Here is an 18,919-nt window from a genome sequence, read left to right on the forward strand (position 1 = left end):
TGGCGTGGCTTTTATGTCACCGACTGCTCCACTGCTGTCGATCCCTTCGATTTCCATGGAATTAATTGTTCTGATCCGTTCCGTCGTGTATTTTTTGGTCGTTCGGCCGGTGCAGTTCCATATAAATATCGCTCTCTTTCCCCTCACATCTGCCCACTATCTGCCCATCTCAACCAGAATATCTCATATTTCACCAAAACCCCCTTCTCCCCATCACAATGAAGCTCTCCGTCGCCGTTGCCTCCTTCCTGGCCGCCAGCGTCTCCGCCAGCTTTGACAAGTACCAGCGTACGCTTCCCCTCGATACAAACATTCCATGTAGGACATCACTAACGTCAAACAGCCTGGGGCAAGCGGGACTACTCCTGCGTCAACATCTACCAGGGTATCCCCGACAACTCGACCGTGGCTCCCGGCGCTGAGATCGACCTGCGATTCAACCGGGCCCCGACGACGCACTGCGCCGACCCCCTGTCCAAGTACGAGGCGGGCACCTACAGCGTCTGGCTGTACAACAACCCCGTGCGCAACCTCGACACCATCTCCTTCGACCAGTCGCTCAAGCTGAAGACCGGCATCCGCGAGTCCGACGGCGCCGTCACCGTCACCATCCCCAACAACGTCACCGCCGTCAAGGACAGCTCCGTCTGGTACCTGCGTGTGGACACCTACCTTCCTAACGCTCCTCAGGTGAGTACATGCCATGGATTACATCTAGGGTTTGCTCTGACTGTTTTCTAGATGCCCACTCTCTTCGACGCTGCCGGTCCCTTCACCATCAAGGCGTAAATATCAATATAATTGTACCCCCGCATAAGGATGGCTGACCGAATGGTGTCCTTCCGATTTATGTATACGTGAGCGAGTTGTCTGGTCTGCATATAAAGTAAATAATAATAATAAAAGATCTTGACTATCTTGATTCCGCGAGCGAAGCCGGGGAAGAGTGGACTATATATATATATGCACCCACACTACTTACGTACCTGCCTTTCCATGACAGTGTAGATTTCCTCAATTCCTACGTGACAGATTCTCATCGACGGTCAATCGATGGACTGATCTGAATTGAAAAAATAACCTTAAATTGGCACCCTCCGGCCTGTCAGCAAGTCCATCGTGGACCCTCTCACGCGTTTCGTCTTCTTCCAGAACTTCCACGTCAGGGTATTAAGAACAAACAACAGGATTCCGAGGTAGCTCAGAATGAAACTGTCCGCCGTGAAACGAGGTATGAATGCATTATACCCTGAGCTCCTCATTAGTCGACAAAATCGATCCCCGAGAACCGAGCAACTAACCATTGAAAAAGAGCACCGTCATGGTAACCGCCAGAGCATAGTAGCTGGCATACGGCTGCAAGAATCCAACATACGGAAGCCCTGACGCTGCGATGCCTTGTCGAGAAAGACCTCGACGAAAGCCGAGATGGGACAGCAAGATGGCCAGCCAGTTCAATCCGGCGAAGACGGTCACCAACGAGACCAGGTCATCGAAGACCGACGAGGAGGACTTGCTGGCGTTCATGAAGCCAAGGGCGATGAATGCCGCCGACATGGACGTTGCAAAGATCGGAATCCCTCTTCCGACTGTTTTGGAAAATATCGCCGGGGCTTGTCGGTCGCGAGAGAGTCCGTAGAGTGATCTCGATGCGCAGTAGATATCTTCCCACCCTCATCCCCTTGGTCAGTATCATCCTATGCGATTGATGGGGGGTCAATTGAGACGCACCCGAGCTTGCCGCGCTCAAGGTGAAGACCAAGAGAGACGCGTTGGTGAAATCAGGCAACACTTTAATACCGGCGTTCCTGATCGCAACGACGAACGGGCTTGCATCTGCACTGGAATTAGAGAGGATTCGTCGCCAATCATGCCAACGCCGACGTACCGGCATTGGTCGAGCTTGTGGTGGCACTGAGAAGAACGCTGCTGTCGTAAGGGAGCGCCATTCCCAGAACGAGAATGCCCAGGATATAGAAGGTAAAAATTCGCCAGAAGGTCTGCTTGACAGCACGAGGGACATTCTTCTGAGGATCCGACATCTCGCCAAATGTCATCCCGACGACCTCAGTTCCGGTGAATGCAAAGCAGGCCTGACGCATACACGCCCACCACCCCAGAAGGCGCCCTTTGGGACCGGTCAGGATATGCTCTGCGAATGCCCCCGGGCTGTTCCAGTACCCAAACCCCGATGCGTGGTGATTGGGCCCTCCGCCAACCGCAACGACGAAGCAGGTCAAGATCAGTATGATCATGATACAGACCTTGATGCCTCCTGCCCAGAACTCGATCTCTCCAAAGACCCTGACGTTGAAGAGCTAGAGTATCAATCCGAGTTGGGGTTAGGAAAAGATCTCCCTCACGTCCAACGCGCGCACTTACATTGACGGTGACCACGGCGACGCCGAAGACAGCAATACAGATGGCCACGTTGAGGTCCGGTCTCCAGTACTGAATGACCAGCCCGGCAGCAGTGAGATTGGTTGGCGCTGCGATGATATATTTGAAGAAATAGTTCCAGCCGGTCGCAAAGCTTCACATCCATTTCGAGTCAGCCAGCACTCTACAGCAAAGAATCCCCGCAATTCTTACCCCAGAGCCGGATCGACCATGCGAGTGGCATAGCCCCCGAATCCTTTATTCATCGGCAGAAACGTCGCCATCTCCCCGAGAGCTGTCATGACCGAAAAGACCACCGTGCCGATGACCGCATATCCAACCAGGGCGCTGCCGGGACCACCCCTGGCCAACGCCTGTCCGGACCCGATGACAAGGCCTGTGCCGATGGAGCACGCAATGGAGAACATAAAGACATGACTGGGTCGCAAATCACGGCGCAGTTCATTGACCTGCTGAGCTTCCCCGACCTCGCAATTCTCGGGCTGAGAGGCCGGTTCGAGTTGCAATTCGACCTTATCCTCGGCCATTGTCGTCAGAAGTGCACGCGAGGATGTGAAATCACAGGAGGGAGTGTTGAGCGGGCAGGGACTGGCATTTCTACTTCCAGTCTATATGCTATACGTCTTTATCTATCAACTAGAAGATATTGACTTGTTAGGGTTCGGTGTCGAGGCCCCGAATCCCTCCAGATGGTCTCGGGACATCCCTCCGAAAGGATTCCGAAGGCTCTCGCGATAGGATTGTACTTGGGAAATCTAGTGATACTTGGCGAGTGGATTCACGTATACATTGACCCGTCTTAGGTCGACTATGTGGCTAGGAAGGAAAAATGTTCAATTCCTGGTACTAGATGACGATCGGTGTCCGTGGAGTAGAGTAACTCCGACCTTGTACATCGATTATGACGATAGAGGTCATTGGCGAATACAAATATAACATTCTAATATATATTCTAGTTGATCTGCCTAATATCGCTGTCATGATAGAAGGTGAAATTCATGGGCTATCCTCAACGACCTGGCTGATACAGCGCCCTACATACTCTATGTTGCGATCCGAAAGACCGGACAAGGTGATCCGACCATTGGGCACAATATAGATGTGGTGCTTTTCCCGAAGATCCTTGCACTGCTCAGGGGACAGCGGCAAAAGACTAATGTAGTGGTATGTTAGTATAGAAGAGTCGGTTCGAGAGTGCTCTTCAGCTCACCAAAAAAGACCTTTTCCCTGCAGAATAATGCCCCAGTTCCCCGGAACCTAGTAAGTTGTCAGATGTCGTCTGTTCCAGAACAAACCATCAGGATCTCGTACCTTGAGCACATCGTTCAGCTGACGGAAAAGAGCTTCTCTAATAGACCGAAGACGGCTTCGAATAAGAGATAGCTCGGAATTCCTGGCGATTTTAGCTTAGACGTCGTCTTAGAGAGAAGCAAAATCTCCGAAGATAGATATCTAGTAGGACACGTACCACTCTGCTTCTTTCAAAGGATCCGACAGCACCAAATCGACCAAACGGGACCCGTAGGCCGGGGAGGATGAGAACTCCCATCGGATCAAACAGCGGAGCTGGTCATGAACCGGATAGACATGGCTTCTGGAGGCGCAAACAACATGGCAAACACCGACGCGCTCACCATAAAGACCCAGGCTTTTGGAGAAGGACTGGCAGACAATCATTTCGAATCCCATCTGCGCAAAATATCGGACGCTGTAGGAATCCTCATCAAGACCGTCTCCCAGACCTTGGTACGCAATGTCAAAGAGCGGCAGCAAATGATGGTTCTTCATTTCCACGGCGAGCGTGCGCCACTGCTCCCTGCTGAAGTCCGCCGCGGTCGGATTGTGACAGCATCCTTGCAGGATGAAAACGCTGCCTACATCGGCTGTACGTACGGCGTCGAGAACGGATGGAAAATCGACTCCCCCGGTCGCGGGATTATAATGGGTGTACGTCTTGGTTTCCAGTCCTGCCAGATTGCACATCGGCACGTAATTCCCCCATGCCGGGGTTCCGATATAAACTTGGCGATTCTTGCCCTCGGGGGAACGAGCCAGGAACATGAGTGCAAGGTGTATGGACCCGGTGCCGGAAATCGTTTGGACGGATGCAATCTTTCGGTTTTATAAGCATAGGGTTCGAAGTCTGGGTCATTCATTCCATACCCTTGATTCATCGAGGACCGGAGAGTCGCCGCCGAATGCGACCTTTGCAGCGTTGGCTAAATACCGGGGATTTCCAGTAGTGACTTCGTACTGTATATCTGCCGTGTTAGAAACTAAAAATTCATTTTCTATTTCTTCTCATGCTCCCGGGGATGCTCACATCATGGTCTGGATTAAGCGCATATAGCTCGTCCTTGGCCTGAATCGCTGTCGAGTCAGAACGAACCGGTTGTTTGTTCGAGAGCAGCATCCACTCATACCTTTCTTAGAACACTCATCTCATTGTACGCCCCCAGCTCGTTTCGATAAATCCCCACCCCCAGGTCTACCTTCAGTGGGCTCTGGTCTCCATCGGCTGCGATTTTGAGCCCGTACATGACGTCCGGTGCACCCGCTTCCACGGCGTCGAAGAACATTTCGAAGTCGGTTTGGACAAACAGAATGGGATGAAAAGTCCATTACCTAAAGGGAAAGCTCTTATCTTATACGTCGAGCCCCTGCAATCGGTTTTGTGGACCCCTGACACCCCCAAATGGGCCCAATGGGCTATCAAAAGCCGCCAAGTTCGGAAAGGGCCTCCGTTTGAAGCGTCTTTGTAGTATGAAGATCCGGTAGAGATTATTGTTCCATGCTTGGATAAGCCTGTGGCACATATCTGACACTAGATGCTCAAACTCCAAGTCTCAACCATCTGAGTCCCCATTTCGGAGGGTGGCTCCGAGACACCTCGGCATCGCGAGTATCTCGGGAACCAACCGCCGAAACACTCTGTCTGCAGCAGAAATACATAATCCTATTGAATGGTTCATGAACCATAAAAGATATGGAAATCACGTCTCAGATATCATGTCTACTCCCGGAGCTCACGAAAGCTCTCATATACTTTTTGGAAAGATGGCCACGGAAAGCGCAAGCCCCAATAGCCTTTATTTGCAGGCTGGCGCAAACCAGGTCTGTAAGGCATTCGGCATCAAAATCTCGTCTAACGGGCAGGTGGTGATAACGGCAAGAAATGCCGGGTTTGATTCGCTCTTCATCGACATGGAACATGCTTGGCTCTCGCTGGAGCAAGTGAGTAACCTTTGCCAGGTTGGACTTCTGGCTGGGATTACGCCTTTTGTTCGCGTGCCTCACCAATGTGGAAATGGGTTTGTCCAGCGCGCTCTAGACGGAGGTGCAATGGGGATTATTTTCCCTCACATTCATTCAGAAGGTACGCGCCTACGCGTCAATCCGGCTTGATGCATTCGTTCCCCCTCGTTATCCATGTCATTGTGCAACATCCGCTAATGCTCGGCGAATACAGATGATGCGAAAAATGCAGTGCGCATATGCAAGTATCCGCCCAAGGGTTGCCGATCAATGACAGGTATGCTTCCCCAGGTCGGGCTTCGGGGAATGCCCCTGGACACCATGATTCCAGTTGCGAATCAATCTCTGTCCACCGTGTTTGTCATGATCGAAAGTGCAGATGCCGTTGAGAAGGCCTCTGAGATTGCAGCGGTTGACGGAGTGGATGTTGTTTTGATTGGGTCCACGGATCTGTCTATCGACCTGGGCGTGGGAGGACAATTCGAACAGCCGACGTACAGAAACGCGCTCATCAAAGTCAGTGAGGCCTGCCGAGCACATGGGAAAATTATGGGATTGGCTGGAGTATACGATTCCTCGGAAATCCAGTCATGGGCGATCAATGATTTGGGAGTAAGGTTCATTCTGGTGCAGCAGGATACGTCGCTCCTATCCCAGGGCGCTATTCGAGCTGCGAAGGCGGTACCCGCAGTAATATAGATACTAGATCGATGTTTTTATGATGGTCCAGATTGATCAAGATGTGGTTTTCTCGCGCCAGAATCATGAAAGCCTCAATTAGCAAGTTTTTGCTTGGGTAATAAACGTCATGGAGCGAGTTTAGAAATGAACCAGGGCGATGAACCAAAAAGTCGAGTGGTTTATTCTCCAAACCCGGGAAAGCAACTCGCTAATTCAGCAAAGTCAATGGAGTCCTGCCCAGTTAAGGCCCACTCTGGATTGCCCAAAATTGCATTGTACTGTTCATTGGTATCCCGGACAAGCCAATCTCCAATCGGAAGTTCTTGAAAGTCATCGTGATTCGCCGACCTTTGGTGGTGTGAAGCTTGGAAAGGACTACCGCCCGATTCGGTGCCAGCTTCACGATGACTTGCCAAATGTGTCTGGATATAGCCCATAGTTGATTCTGCGTCACGTCTTATGTCCGAGGGTCGCACAGACTTGGATTGTTCTGGATTCGGCTCTTGCGACGCTGGGAAGACGCCCGTCCAGTTAGAGCCTGCCAATGGTCCATTGTGTAGGTTGTTGTCGACATGCAACTGCGCCCAAATGTGCTCAACTTCTCGGAGTTTGTCACCAGCAAAAATATTCCCGCGATCTGAAAGATGGCGCAGAACCTCGACGGCCTCGGCAAGCCCCGGGGATGGGGCGAGGACTTGATCACCCTCACAGATAATGTTGAATATGGCCGTCAGAATCATGATGAATGCTCCCGAAAAGGTTGCGTCGAGATCAAAAAACCCGAAGATAGCTTTGTAGAGAAAGGTTAGCAACCTCGGCCCTCATATCTCTAGTTTGGGGTAAAGGTAATGTGTGTACCGATAATATTTTCCTTTTTCAGCAGTAGGGTCATGGAAAGCATCCTGCGCGCTGCTTCCGCGCAAGTTCGGGATAGTCGACCCAGGGAGGAGCTGTAAATTTTAGAGCGACTTGTTTCATCTCCTACCAGTATGAGCCGTGCGACATATAACATTATTGGCCGAATAGTGAGTAGTATAGCCTGTTTCGTATAGCGATAAAGTCAATTATTTGGGCCGCAATGGATGATGGTAAACACTTGGACAGAACACACCTGGTAAAGCATAATATGAATTGAAGCGAACGTCCTTATGTTTAGGCTTGGGGTCTGGCCGCGAGTCCCATCTGAGAAATCTGACGGTAGCTCTGCCAAGATCACCTGCAGCTCTTGGATGATAGACTGAACACTGTGTATCAAACTTGCATCCTTATGTGGCTTCCGCTCATACAGTACTATTTCAGTTAGCAGGGACCAAGGCGCAACGAATGACTGAAGGACCTTACTCTGGAGAATCCGACCTGTAATATGTGCAATTCTAATATTGAGGCAGATTGGAAACGGAGAAGAAAACCCAAGTGCATCTGTAGGCATATCGAGCTCGATCGTATCGCTGTTGAGGCTGGATGGATTGCCGGTTGCAGCAGCCAAGCGTCTAGTTGAATGAATGATCTCAGTTAATCGGTTCGTATGGAAGAGAAACAGAAACCAACTTTTCTTGCATGTATATTGTCCACCAGAGACGATTAAGGTGGGTCTTCTCGGACTGCAGATACTCTTTTAACCGACCACGAACGTGGAACCCGTGAGCGATAGCGATCCGCAGCGCTGAATTGACCTGTAGGTAGGACGTTAGAATCTAAACGCCCGTTGTCAAAGCCAAAGAGACTCACGTATAAGTAAGCTTCTTCCCTTCTGCTGACACTCTGGAGGTATAGTGCTACCAGGTTGAGAGCCTCTACACCATGTCTTTTGGATGCGTGAAGCTCACTGAGGCTTGGAAGGAGACCCTGGGCATACTTGAAGTAACGATCTCCCGGCAGTGGCTCACCATCGAATCTCCCCTCGAAAAGCTTTCCAAGAGCGAAGATCAAGACCAACTTTATGTACCAAAGTTTTGGCGTTGGAGAAGACGACAGGCGGTCATCGAAGAAGAGCTCCAAATGGTCCGAGGCCTCCCGAACGTCGAAGTGTTGTTGGGTCTGGCCAACGTAGAAGTTTACACAACTCAAAAGATCATAAGCATCGCTTCTACTCGGAAGGCTTGGGGGTTCAAGCAACGCGTGTTGCGCATGAGACCAGCTCTCGATCAAACCCCGTGTCGGTGACGGCACGAAGCTATTATCTGCGACAGGAATGGAGACATTGGGGTGGATCGGTGTCTTCTTCCAGAGGAAATCCCCGACGCGTGCAGCAGCAATATGTGTAGAGCTTATATAGGTGTCCGCCGTGAGGGCTAAGAAGTAAGGGCGGACTTTAGCTCACGGGAAATTTCCGAGCTCGGTCGACTGATAATACGTACCGGAAGAAGTCGATGATTCCGGGTTGCAATGAGACATTTGCGCTCTTGGACTGGACGCCGAATTGAGATATGCCGGGTCATTGGCGATTTCGTTGCGGTCCGGTGGAGGATCACTTGACACCTGACGGTCCAGGGCTTCATTGTTGCTGTCGACGGAGGCCGCTGTTTCGATTCTGGATCAGTGCCCGTCGAAGCTGTGCAATAGACGAAGCATTGAGCGAAATTACCTGACCGAATAGAAGCCGGAAGCTGGCCTGCATTTTCGTATCTCTCCAGGCGATTTTCAAGATCCTCGACATATCTGTAGGGGAAATGTGTGAGGACGGGCGAGAGAAAGGTGGCAGATAGCGATTGCAAGGGCTAGTTTACTGAACGGAATATGATCTCTTCTGGATTTTCCTGGCGGAACGACATTCCAGCTGTCGATCACGACAGTAGTCACAGGGGAAAGTACCAGAGCATTTCACCTTCTTCGAACGGCAAGTCGCACATCTGTAGCTTATTAGGTTGGACTCTCTCCGAGCCGCTAAAAGAAATTCGGTCTGTTGACGTACGCAGTGGGGGTTCTGTCCTGTAGGGCCATTGCTCGCTTCACCCCCGCGAGCTATTGCATAGAGCCCTTGGGTGGTGGGGAATCGTCTAAGACAGTGAGTAGAGGTTAATGAGTAGATATACTTGCAGAAGAGGTAGGAAGTAGAAGTCCAATTTGTGGGGGTTTAGTGAAATGTCGGGGGAGTGCGGAGTTCACGTAAGATAAGGCCTCATTGGCGCTCGGCTGGTCTTGAAGCCAGAGTTCCCCTTATCAATATACTTGAGTGGGAGTCGAACAAGTAGGCGATTCTCAATGTTAGTGGCTAGCCAGGCAAGTAAGAAGTAAGGGTATGCTCCTGGTCAGCTCGGTCTTTGTCAAACATCCTGTTTGGAGTAAATCTCACAGCAAAAGGCTGGTTTTCAGGCCAAGATCCCATCGATTTGTGATGGAATGCCACTGCCCGAGTACTAGTGAAAAGCCAGTGCGCGCGCTAGGGTCTTTAAATTGCTTAGAGAAGAATAATATAATACCTCAGTAACGACTAACAAGAGGCACTCTGTAAGTAAATAACATATAATATATATAGCATTTAAACATATCAATTAGTGGGGTTGAACAGGACATTAATGTACTGCGTAGGTCACAGTCATACTCTGGAGAAGTACGCAAAAGAATGAAATGAAATGGAATGGAATGAAAATTACTGGTCGAGTGGGACGCCGGTAAGTTACCGGCTTACGGGACATACCGTACCGCAGTTCCCCCCCAAACCTGGAAGACTCCGCCAGAGTTTAAGTAACAACAATACCGAAATCAACATTCTCTGCTTTCCCTCTTCTTCTCCCTCACTTTCTCCTCGCGTCAGTTCCACCGCCTCCAGAGGCTTTCCCCCTACTTGGTCCTGGTCTGCCCTCACTTGCATTGCGCTCGTCGCATGGTCAGCTCGTCATGACTGTCACACGCTCTCAAACGGGGAAAACCCCCAGGTAAGTAATTTGTTTGTGTGTCCGCGGCAAATAAAAAGAAGGGGGAATTCGAATGGAAGAGGACACCTGGTGGTTGTCGTCCCATTGATTCGCCCTCGATCTCCCTTTTTCCCCCTCCAGGGCTCCCTGGGATTGGTTCTCGGTGCCATTGACTGCCTGGACCGCTTAGAACTGACACCGTTGTCTTCGTTCGCCAGGAAAATGGAGCGCCCCGGCTTCATCGAAACCCCCGGCCGTCGGGTCACCCGCAGCAGCGCATTGGCTCCTGATGCCAACACGGACGATGCTTCGGACTCTGCCATCGATATTCGCGAAAACTCGAAGTCGGCGACTCGCAGGCGCACTTCCGGAAAAGTGAAACCCGAGGATGCCTCCGAGGAGGAACCCAAGGAGATAGCGACGAACGGGCTCGCGCGCGACTCCCCTCAAAAGAAGCCCCGGGTGGTGGACGGCTGGGAGGAGGGCAAGGATCCGAAAATTGATTACAGCGGCCACTTTGAATTTGGAGGCTCCTACGGAGTGCTGTCCATGATGATCGGGTTCCCGTTGCTGATGTACTACATGTGGATTGGCGCCACCTACTACGATGGCAAATTCCCTCGTCCGGCCGCCGACCAGAGCTTCTCGGACTTTGTCGCGCATTTGGGTCACTTGGTGTACGAGGGCGCATTCCCCTCGTTGAAGGCGTGGACCATCTACTGGGTGTTCTTCGTCTTTGAGGGCGCCTGCTATCTGCTTCTTCCCGGCATCACGGTCATGGGTCGTCCTCTTCCGCAGCTCGGAGGAAAGCAGCTGCCCTACTACTGCTCTGCCGTCTGGTCCTTCTACACCAGCATTGTGCTGGCTTTGCTGCTGCACGTCACCGGCGTCTTCAAGCTCTACACCATCATCGACGAGTTCGGCCCTCTCCTCAGTGTCGCCATTCTGTCCGGCTTTCTGGTTTCTTTCGTCGCCTATTTTTCGACGCTGGCCCGTGGCGCGGAACATCGCATGACGGGTCATCACATCTATGACTTTTTCATGGGCGCGGAACTCAACCCCCGCATGTTCGGCATCCTGGATTTCAAGATGTTCTTCGAGGTCCGCCTCCCCTGGTACATTCTTCTTTTCGTCACCATGGGTGCCGCGGCCAGACAGTACGAGGTCTACGGATACGTGTCTGGAGAAGTCGGATTCCTTCTGATGGCACATTTCCTCTACGCGAACGCCTGCTCCAAGGGCGAGGAGTGCATCGTGTCGACTTGGTAAGGGCCCCCAAGTCCTCGGACAAGAATGTCCCGTTCGAACGGAAGCGCTAACACGAGGAAATAGGGACATGTACTACGAAAAATGGGGCTTCATGCTGATCTTCTGGAACCTCGCCGGCGTGCCGCTCAGTTACTGCCACTGCACGATCTACCTTGCCAACCACGACCCTGCCACCTACCACTGGAACCGCTACTTCCTGGTTGTTCTCTACGTCGCCTATCTCTTCGTCTACTGGATTTGGGATACGACCAACAGTCAGAAGAACCGCTTCCGTCAGCAGGAGCGTGGTACCATGGTCTTCCGGAACACCTTCCCCCAGTTGCCGTGGCAGACCGTCGAAAACCCCAAGACCATCACTTCCGCGGACGGCTCAAAGATCTTGGTTGACGGCTGGTGTAAGTAATCCTGATTGTCGTTGATCCATGACCGGAAAAGCAGTTTCTAACTTTCTTCGCAGATGGCAAGGCTCGCAAGATCCATTACACTTGCGATCTCTTCTTTGCCTTGAACTGGGGCCTCATCACCGGCTTCAACAGCCCCTTCCCCTGGTTCTACCCGCTTTTCTTTGCCTGCATGATTAGCCACCGAGCCATGCGCGACATCCAGCGGTGCCGCAACAAGTACGGCGAAGCCTGGAGGGAGTATGAGAGACAGGTGCCCTACTTGTTCATTCCCGTAAGTGCCCCAAACTTTATACCATCGACCGACCACTAACCGGACATGCAGTATGTGATTTAAACGAACGACCCAATCCCCTCACCGAGCCTTCGCTGCTCGATTTATGGCTTGGCCGCCCTGGGCGACCTTCAATTTCAATTCATTTTCCCAACTTTCGACATTATAGGGACTTGTGTGCCGCTTCTTTAATCATGCTTACTGCTGAGTATGGCAGGGACATGCATGCCTGGTCATCCCCGGGCCTGTAGCTAGAGCTTGCTGTTCTTGTCTTCTTGATTGTAATTCTCTGACATTTGCCTTGTCTTTATTCGATTTTTCGTCTTTGATGTTTCATAACGCCTTTTTCGTTCCATGTACATTATTTCCCCGTTATGATCTGGGCTCCCTATGCTTTTCTATATCTAATTTCCAAAATATTTATGAATTGTGACTACGCAAGTATTCAACTGGACTGGAGAATCAGGTCACGCCGGGCGAGTCACATGACCGGGCCCCTCGAGGGTCTTATCGATAGACCCCGCGATGTGTTTTGGCATCGATCTTTTGTTTCGTGACAGCCAGCGTGCCAGACGGGATTATCTCACAATGTTGATCCAAGAATCCTTCCATGATGTGCCGACCCAGGCGGACGGCAAGGGAAGCATGCGTATGTCTACGAACCGCCTTCTCACTCCAGTGCGACTGCTGACCCGAGTGCGCCCCCCAAGGCATCTATGTCTTCCATCCCACCATCCCCGGGTATCCCAAGGCCCGCTTCCCCGGCGTAGTAGTGTTTAGTGAAATCTACCAAGGCAAGCCACCGCCGTTTCAATTCTCCGCGTTTTGGACAAGTCATCAAGGCTAACCCCGCCTAGTCACGGGCCCCGTTGCGCGCTTCGCTCGACAGATTGCCGGTCAAGGCTACATTTGTGCGGCGCCGTCCACTTATCATGAATTTACTGGTCCGGAGCCATTGGAATACAATGCCCAGGACACGGACAATGGGAACAAGTGGAAGATCACCAAGGTGCGTATCTTCCTTGCTCAACCCCGAAGTACTACGGACGGATTAAGAGCCAGCCGACAAGCCGAGCCAGTCAGGCGCCACGAAGAACCCGGCTTTCTGACTTTTTGGCTTTCTAGAAACTCGCGGCTTACGACGAGGACGCCTCCTTGTGCGTCGACTATCTCTTGTCGCTCCCCACGTGCAATGGCCGGGTCGGCGCAACGGGTATGTGCCTAGGTGGGCATCTTGCGTATCGCTGCGCGTTGGACAGCCGAGTGAAGGCAGCGGTGTGTTACTTCGCCACGGACGTCCACAGCAAGACTTTGGCCGAGGGCAAGAACGACGACAGCTTGGCGAGAGCCGGCGATATCAAGGGTGAACTACTCATGGTATGTCTTGACTAGCCCTTGTCTATTTTTGATTTGATTATTATTCGCCCCAAACGTTTCAAGGGCCTTCGTCTGGATTCTGTACCACCGACTAACGGGAAGTGGCAGATCTTCGGAAAGAATGACAACCATGTCCCACCGGAGGGAAGGGATTTGATCCGGAAGACTCTTCATGATCGAGGGGTCCTGTTTGGTTTTTACGAGGTGGCTTGGGCTCAGCGTAAGTTGCCATGGAGTTGCTCCCGAAGGGATGCTTTTCGTTGTGTTTCGTTTTGTTTCGTTTCGCTTCTTTTCTTTTTTTTTTCTTCTTCCCTTTTTTCCTTTTTTCCAACTGACGACCTTTGGGATCTCGATCAATAGATGCTTTCATCCGCGATGAACTCAGCAAGGGACGGTATGACCCGGCCATTAGCAAGGTATGCTTTGAGATGCTGCTTGAGCTGTTCGGACGAACTTTAAAGCTGGATCTGGGCGAGCATGACGGGAAGGACCTGGAGATCGAGGATGTCTGCTAGAGAGATGTCGGTCGCAAGGTGGGCTTTATTGGTCGATCCCTCTATAATCATGACTAGGCAACGAAATCAATGCCACCTTGCTTTCGACCAGTTCAGATTGTGCAAATTGGCGGTTGCGTCATAAGCTCCAGGCAACTGTGGCTCGGGTTAGCACGAACCAGTCTACGGCGCCGACTATTTTTTGTCTACATGGGGCCACCCTAGCAACCGGATTGGCAAAGACAGCCACCGCACGTACGGAGTAAGGCTCGCATGGGACGGAAGTGAGCTGCGATGCTCATGGAGTCATCCTCGTCCTCATCTTCATCGTCCGTAGGTCGACGCAAGGGCAGGCCGTAATGGATACGGTCATTACCGTATGGCCCGACGGATTGGCGGTTGTTTTTGCCGTCCCCCGTCGTATTGGCATTACGCGCCCCCAGTTGCCATGGATATTCGATATACAGACTTACTCCAGTCGATGTACGGCGACTAGAAGTGAGATCGGCAGAGGACTCGACCGATGCACTCGAGGTAGATCGTAGATCGTAGACATCCGTCGGGGGAGGAAGAGGATTCCTCTGGAATGTGCTACAATTAGGGGGGCGAACGAGGCTTGGAATTGGCGGAGGATCGGAGCGATCCATGGACGGACAAGCAGAGGATCCAGGCACGACTGAATCAAGGGTGCGAGATGGACGTCCACGAGCGAGGAACCTGTCCAAGGCGACCAGCCTCTCCAGGGGGGGACAAGGAGTATGAAGTACTCGTCTGCTACTGTGCTACATATTGCTCCGTAGGTATCTGCTATTCCGCAGTTACTATCGTGATCATTCCGTCTCTCGTTGCAACGGGGCCGTTAGTGTTTCTGCTAGTCTCTCGACCGTTCGCCGACTAAACGCCCATCGACCAACGGGATCTCCTCGTCACGCCTCGCTCATTTCCCCCCAAATCCAAAATCCCAATCCAATTGATTATCCTCGCTCTCGCCTCGTTCGCTGGCTCCGCTGCGGTCCCTCTCCTCGACCTCGTCCATCGCATCGGATCCTCTCCTCACGTCCACCGTCAATCTTATTCTCCTGCAGTCTGATTTGCCCCACGCTCTCGACTCCCACTCTTTCTCTCTCGTTCGCTCGACCTTGCAGTTCCTGCGCTGCCTTTAATTATTCTCGTCACGCCTGCAGGTCTGACGCTCAACCCAACGTGTCCATCCTCTCTTTTGCCGGCCTGGTCGGGCTCATCGCGATAACAACGAAAAATTTACATTAATTTCTCTGAATCCCCCCTCTCCGTCTTTCCGTTTCTCCTGCCAGAAGCTCTTCTGTGGTCGACGGGATTATTCCTCTGCGCCCGAATCAATAATAAATAATACCAAGAAAAAAAGAAAAGAAAAAACCCGCCCAAATTTCGTGCACCGGAGATCTGCGCCGGGAACGCTCATAATCCGGCCCTGAGCGTGGGTCCGAGGAAATCGACCATTTTAACCACGCCGCGCCTCGCTCGTTCTGGTCCTCGTTCTCTCGGCCAAACCATCCTTCGCATGGTCTATCGCTCCCACGGTCGATAATCATGGGCTCGACGCAGTTTGGCAAGTTCCACGTGAGTCGCCGGCAATCAACGACATCCCGAGCTGAATGGGAGAATCCATGGCTTGAGCAAGAACATTCTGCTGACCGCTGATCTTCCGCACGTGTAGGACTTCTGTCGGGATTCGACTCTACCGGTCTGCAATGTACGTGAATGGATTCCTTCTCCCCAGATGGATAGATGATATATGATATATCCAATTGCTTGCCTGCGGTGATTATTCAATTGGTCCGTCACGTCTCGCTAATTCCCGGTCTTCTTGCGCCCCTCAGCTTTTTGTCGACAACAATCAACCCCCTAATCGAGAGTTCGGCGGATGTGCACTACTGGGCATTGGACTCAGCGGGGATCGAAATCTGAGCAATTTGGGTATGGCATTCTGAGGGTTCACACCCTGCGTGCGCCAATGCGGCAGTCCGCTGACTACTTCGCAGGGTCGATTTTGCTGGCCTTTATCGCTATATTGACGTCGCTGTTTTTGCTGTGGCGGTCAGACCGGAAACAAGCAGCCGTTGGGCGAAGGTATGTCCAAATTATTGACTGCGAAACGAATCGACGTTTCTGACTGGCGGTCTGACAGGGAAATCCAATTGTTTTTGCTCGGTTTCATTGTCATTGAGATTTGCGAAATCTTTAGCGTTGGCGGCTTTCCCCTCGATAGCGCAGTTCGCAAGGTATGTTTACTTGCCGTGATTGATTTAGGATCTTGTCGTGGGGTGGTGAAGCTCATCCGCCATCTTTTGCCAGGGATTTTCGGCTGCGCATATCGCCGCAATTACCGCAACATGTTGGATTCTTCTGTTGAACGCCATGGTGGGATTCCAGTTCCTCGATGATGGCACCCCGGCCTCCCTCGGTCTCTTCATCGCGTCCGGCCTCGTGTTTTTCATTGGAACGGGTTATATCGCCTTGGACACAGGTTTCAACTGGACCGGGGAATTCGCGCCGAACGAGTCCACCGGATATCGCAACATTGCGCTCTACGTGCTGTACCAGTTGTTTCCCCTCGTCTGCTTGGTACTGTTTTTCGTGTTGGAAACCGTCCTCGTGATCCGCGTCCTCGGTGAATTCCGGCCGATGTGTACGTTGCCCTTTCGCGTTCTCCCCTCCAGACTGCTGCGTTTGGAGATTCTCTGACCGTCGCTTATAGTTTACCTGGCCGGTGCCGGTCTTCTCTTTGCCATCGGGCAAATCTTCAACTACGTGGTCAGCACCCACCTCTGCCAGGCTACAAGTGGGAAGATCAACGGCGCTCTATTCGAGACCCTCTTCACCCTCCTGTCAGTGGTCATGGTCTGGGTCTTCTGGAGCAGCATCACGGAGGACGACTGGCCCGTGCCTTCGCTTCCCACCGGAACATACAACAACTAATCGATCGAACGTGCCCCCCAAACACACTCATATATGCCCGCAGACCGTTTTTCCTGTTTTCCACTCCTTAGAATCTCGACTCGACGATTGCCTTTCGGAGTAGGGACGCGATCCCGGGGTTTATTTCCCCCCGCACACACGCAAACCTGCTTCTCGTTTCATCTAATCCTCTCCCTCAGCCTGCGCCTGCGATGTTTATTGCCTGTGATATGTTTTCCACGGAATCTAACGAGTCCGGATGTTTTGATACCATGTTCTTTTTATGTTCTATACCTGATGTTTCCACGATATCTTTTTTTTTCTTTTGATGTGCCTTCCGGGGATGGTTTACGCTTTGATCATGATCGTTCATCCTGCCCATTTCCCCCCTCCCCGTCTGCTTGATCTCTCTGCAAGGCATCGTTATGGTCACTGTTGGCATACTCGTTTATTATATCTTTTCTATCACCCGTGTTAGATACCTATTTGCTTGTAATTAGTGTGTATGCTTTGTGTTTAATAATCAATCCTTACCTACTATACACGATACGTTGACGCGCCAGGCAGGTGTGGAGTATGTCACAATATTTCATTCGAGAAGGGAGGCTGTTGCCCCGAGTATCATCTTCCCGGTCATAAACAATTATAGAGCATGAGGTGAAGTATATGTACAGGTAGGTATAACGACGATCGGAAGGCCACGCTTCCAAATATAAGAGCGATAACTGCAAAGAAAAAAAAGAGAAAAAGAAAAGCTCGCTGCAAGGACAGAAAACTGCAGGACGTGGCCATCAAAAAGACGCTCGCAGTGCAAACAAAAACCAAGAGCATGCTCTTTCTCTTTCTATACCTGGAGCTTCTCCGATTCGAACCCGGAGAGTCCATTCAACAGATGATTGCTTTTGATCCCACCAAAACCTTTCAGTCTGATGTGTTTTGTGTCGGGGGATATTTCTTTTTCTCCGTTGCCGGGGCTGTAGACCAGCACTTCAGGTCACGGATGCGATTGAACGTGACATTGAATCGCGTAAGTCAATGCACATGAACAATATCACAGGAGACCGGCGGGATATGCTTGACTTTTTTTATTGCCCTTTTCTCCGAAGCTCAAAATCCTTCTCCCAATCTATAACCGGATCTTGACATCCACACACGGCAGGGTCCATTCGCGTCGACCCAGCAAGCTGCGCAACCACTCCAGTCCGATACCGGTCCATTCGTCCTGGCGTAGATCGGACATTCCGCCCGCAGCGTCGGCGGCGGCGGAGGTGCCGTTCAGGGCGAGACGACGCTGCGCCTCGTCGACGACGGCGCCGGCGAGGGCCTTGGTCGTAGTGTTGACGGTATCCCAGACGTACTCGGCCAGGGTCTCGGAGGGGGCCAGCATCGAGGCATTGGCGGGGGAGTAGAAGGAGGACGAGTGCAGGTCGGAGCCGGCGGGGAGCACGGTGCCGCTGGTGGTGGTGAAGCGAGGAGCGAACCAGTCACCGCGCAGGTCGAAGAAGCATCGGTCGGACCAGTGACAGGAGGAGATGAAGAGGATCAGGAGCAGGGCGGAGCAGTAGATGCAGGGGCGATGGAGGACGTAGGTGAGGGTGACGAAGGAGATAATGAAGAGTGGGGAGGCGTTGGTTGGAATGAAGAGGAGCGGCAGCCAGCTAATCTCAGGAGAATGGAGGGGTTGCGGGATTAGCCATCTGGACGTTGTGTCTGAATAGAGAGGGGGAAAGGGATAGGACTGATCATTTTATTCAGGGTCTTTGACTTACCTCCGTAGACAAAACATTGTGGTGAGCTATTCCCGTGTCTGGGGATGTACAGTACTTCTTCCGGGCCAAGATCGCAGGAGTCGGCGGAGAGAGAGGGAAAAGGCGGAAGGGAGCCGGCGGGTGGCAAATGCTAGTGATGCAAGTGCTCAGGATTGTACTGCAGGTGATGGGGGAGTGAATAACAACGGACGTGGCCAGCCAGACAAGT

General features: G+C 51.9%; 9 protein-coding genes across 9 annotated transcripts; 4 read left to right on the forward strand and 5 right to left on the reverse strand.

Moving 5' to 3' along the window:
* Positions 1-67: 67 nt before the first annotated feature.
* On the forward strand, positions 68-952 carry P170DRAFT_389205 (uncharacterized protein). The gene is made up of 3 exons (XM_024845859.1): positions 68-288; positions 344-690; positions 742-952. Exons 1-3 carry the CDS (start codon positions 219-221, stop codon positions 787-789), a joined length of 465 nt encoding a protein of 154 aa, XP_024700713.1. The 5' UTR covers positions 68-218; the 3' UTR covers positions 790-952.
* Positions 953-1,082: 130 nt separating this feature from the next.
* P170DRAFT_365463 (uncharacterized protein) lies at positions 1,083-2,927 on the reverse strand (the record flags this gene model as incomplete). The annotated part of the gene is made up of 6 exons (XM_024844703.1): positions 1,083-1,249; positions 1,302-1,664; positions 1,732-1,836; positions 1,889-2,318; positions 2,383-2,533; positions 2,593-2,927. 6 exons carry the CDS (start codon positions 2,925-2,927, stop codon positions 1,083-1,085), a joined length of 1,551 nt encoding a protein of 516 aa, XP_024700714.1.
* Positions 2,928-3,396: 469 nt separating this feature from the next.
* P170DRAFT_478378 (aspartate aminotransferase) lies at positions 3,397-4,979 on the reverse strand (the record flags this gene model as incomplete). The annotated part of the gene is made up of 7 exons (XM_024853556.1): positions 3,397-3,553; positions 3,611-3,657; positions 3,712-3,793; positions 3,869-4,512; positions 4,564-4,653; positions 4,724-4,762; positions 4,824-4,979. The coding sequence occupies 7 exons, from the start codon at positions 4,977-4,979 to the stop codon at positions 3,397-3,399; spliced, it is 1,215 nt and encodes a 404-aa protein (XP_024700715.1).
* A 478-nt stretch (positions 4,980-5,457) lies between these two features.
* P170DRAFT_365490 (HpcH/HpaI aldolase family protein) lies at positions 5,458-6,354 on the forward strand (the record flags this gene model as incomplete). The annotated part of the gene is made up of 2 exons (XM_024844705.1): positions 5,458-5,776; positions 5,870-6,354. The coding sequence occupies 2 exons, from the start codon at positions 5,458-5,460 to the stop codon at positions 6,352-6,354; spliced, it is 804 nt and encodes a 267-aa protein (XP_024700716.1).
* A 42-nt stretch (positions 6,355-6,396) lies between these two features.
* Positions 6,397-8,858, reverse strand: P170DRAFT_243326 (fungal specific transcription factor domain-containing protein). Its single transcript, XM_024842964.1, has 7 exons — positions 8,694-8,858; positions 8,065-8,627; positions 7,885-8,009; positions 7,678-7,826; positions 7,448-7,626; positions 7,195-7,375; positions 6,397-7,126 (listed from the first exon to the last, which is right to left on the reverse strand). Exons 1-7 carry the CDS (start codon positions 8,728-8,730, stop codon positions 6,516-6,518), a joined length of 1,845 nt encoding a protein of 614 aa, XP_024700717.1. The 5' UTR covers positions 8,731-8,858; the 3' UTR covers positions 6,397-6,515.
* A 1,211-nt stretch (positions 8,859-10,069) lies between these two features.
* On the forward strand, positions 10,070-14,157 carry P170DRAFT_457784 (Delta(24(24(1)))-sterol reductase). Its single transcript, XM_024851741.1, has 10 exons — positions 10,070-10,211; positions 10,409-11,455; positions 11,523-11,854; positions 11,917-12,134; positions 12,762-12,783; positions 12,845-12,928; positions 12,992-13,143; positions 13,260-13,511; positions 13,620-13,731; positions 13,872-14,157. Exons 1-10 carry the CDS (start codon positions 10,174-10,176, stop codon positions 14,024-14,026), a joined length of 2,412 nt encoding a protein of 803 aa, XP_024700718.1. The 5' UTR covers positions 10,070-10,173; the 3' UTR covers positions 14,027-14,157.
* Positions 14,158-15,424: 1,267 nt separating this feature from the next.
* On the forward strand, positions 15,425-17,051 carry P170DRAFT_243463 (chitin synthase export chaperone). The gene is made up of 7 exons (XM_024842965.1): positions 15,425-15,604; positions 15,702-15,737; positions 15,865-15,961; positions 16,027-16,114; positions 16,173-16,266; positions 16,340-16,673; positions 16,743-17,051. The coding sequence occupies exons 1-7, from the start codon at positions 15,575-15,577 to the stop codon at positions 16,961-16,963; spliced, it is 900 nt and encodes a 299-aa protein (XP_024700719.1). The 5' UTR covers positions 15,425-15,574; the 3' UTR covers positions 16,964-17,051.
* A 459-nt stretch (positions 17,052-17,510) lies between these two features.
* On the reverse strand, positions 17,511-17,947 carry P170DRAFT_243501 (uncharacterized protein). Its single transcript, XM_024842966.1, has one exon. It carries the CDS (start codon positions 17,825-17,827, stop codon positions 17,576-17,578), a length of 252 nt encoding a protein of 83 aa, XP_024700720.1. The 5' UTR covers positions 17,828-17,947; the 3' UTR covers positions 17,511-17,575.
* A 121-nt stretch (positions 17,948-18,068) lies between these two features.
* P170DRAFT_478385 (uncharacterized protein) lies at positions 18,069-18,728 on the reverse strand (the record flags this gene model as incomplete). Its single annotated transcript, XM_024853557.1, has 2 exons — positions 18,069-18,600; positions 18,712-18,728. The coding sequence occupies 2 exons, from the start codon at positions 18,726-18,728 to the stop codon at positions 18,069-18,071; spliced, it is 549 nt and encodes a 182-aa protein (XP_024700721.1).
* Between the last annotated feature and the right edge of the window lie 191 nt (positions 18,729-18,919).

The sequence above is a fragment of the Aspergillus steynii genome (assembly GCF_002849105.1).
Source record: "Aspergillus steynii IBT 23096 chromosome Unknown P170scaffold_7, whole genome shotgun sequence".
NCBI classification, from domain to species: domain Eukaryota; kingdom Fungi; phylum Ascomycota; class Eurotiomycetes; order Eurotiales; family Aspergillaceae; genus Aspergillus; species Aspergillus steynii.

What these genes read in the sequence shown, in the direction of transcription:
- P170DRAFT_389205 (XM_024845859.1), top strand. Translation starts at nt 219, where the DNA reads ATGAAGCTCTCCGTCGCCGTTGCCTCCTTCCTGGCCGCCAGCGTCTCC. An exon ending in CAGCTTTGACAAGTACCAGC is followed by an intron (nt 289 to 343) that starts GTACGCTTCCCC and finishes AACGTCAAACAG; the next exon opens with CCTGGGGCAAGCGGGACTAC. An exon ending in ACCTTCCTAACGCTCCTCAG is followed by an intron (nt 691 to 741) that starts GTGAGTACATGC and finishes ACTGTTTTCTAG; the next exon opens with ATGCCCACTCTCTTCGACGC.
- P170DRAFT_243326 (XM_024842964.1), bottom strand. Translation starts at nt 8,730, where the DNA reads ATGTCTCATTGCAACCCGGAATCATCGACTTCTTCCG. An exon ending in GGAATCATCGACTTCTTCCG is followed by an intron (nt 8,628 to 8,693) that starts GTACGTATTATC and finishes CTTACTTCTTAG; the next exon opens with CCCTCACGGCGGACACCTAT. An exon ending in TACAGGTCGGATTCTCCAGA is followed by an intron (nt 7,627 to 7,677) that starts GTAAGGTCCTTC and finishes TAACTGAAATAG; the next exon opens with TACTGTATGAGCGGAAGCCA.
- P170DRAFT_457784 (XM_024851741.1), top strand. Translation starts at nt 10,174, where the DNA reads ATGACTGTCACACGCTCTCAAACGGGGAAAACCCCCAG. An exon ending in GGACGGCAAGGGAAGCATGC is followed by an intron (nt 12,784 to 12,844) that starts GTATGTCTACGA and finishes GCGCCCCCCAAG; the next exon opens with GCATCTATGTCTTCCATCCC. An exon ending in ACAAGTGGAAGATCACCAAG is followed by an intron (nt 13,144 to 13,259) that starts GTGCGTATCTTC and finishes TTGGCTTTCTAG; the next exon opens with AAACTCGCGGCTTACGACGA.
- P170DRAFT_243463 (XM_024842965.1), top strand. Translation starts at nt 15,575, where the DNA reads ATGGGCTCGACGCAGTTTGGCAAGTTCCAC. An exon ending in TCGAAATCTGAGCAATTTGG is followed by an intron (nt 15,962 to 16,026) that starts GTATGGCATTCT and finishes ACTACTTCGCAG; the next exon opens with GGTCGATTTTGCTGGCCTTT. An exon ending in CAAGCAGCCGTTGGGCGAAG is followed by an intron (nt 16,115 to 16,172) that starts GTATGTCCAAAT and finishes GCGGTCTGACAG; the next exon opens with GGAAATCCAATTGTTTTTGC.
- P170DRAFT_243501 (XM_024842966.1), bottom strand. Translation starts at nt 17,827, where the DNA reads ATGGACTCTCCGGGTTCGAATCGGAGAAGCTCCAGGTATAGAAAGAGA.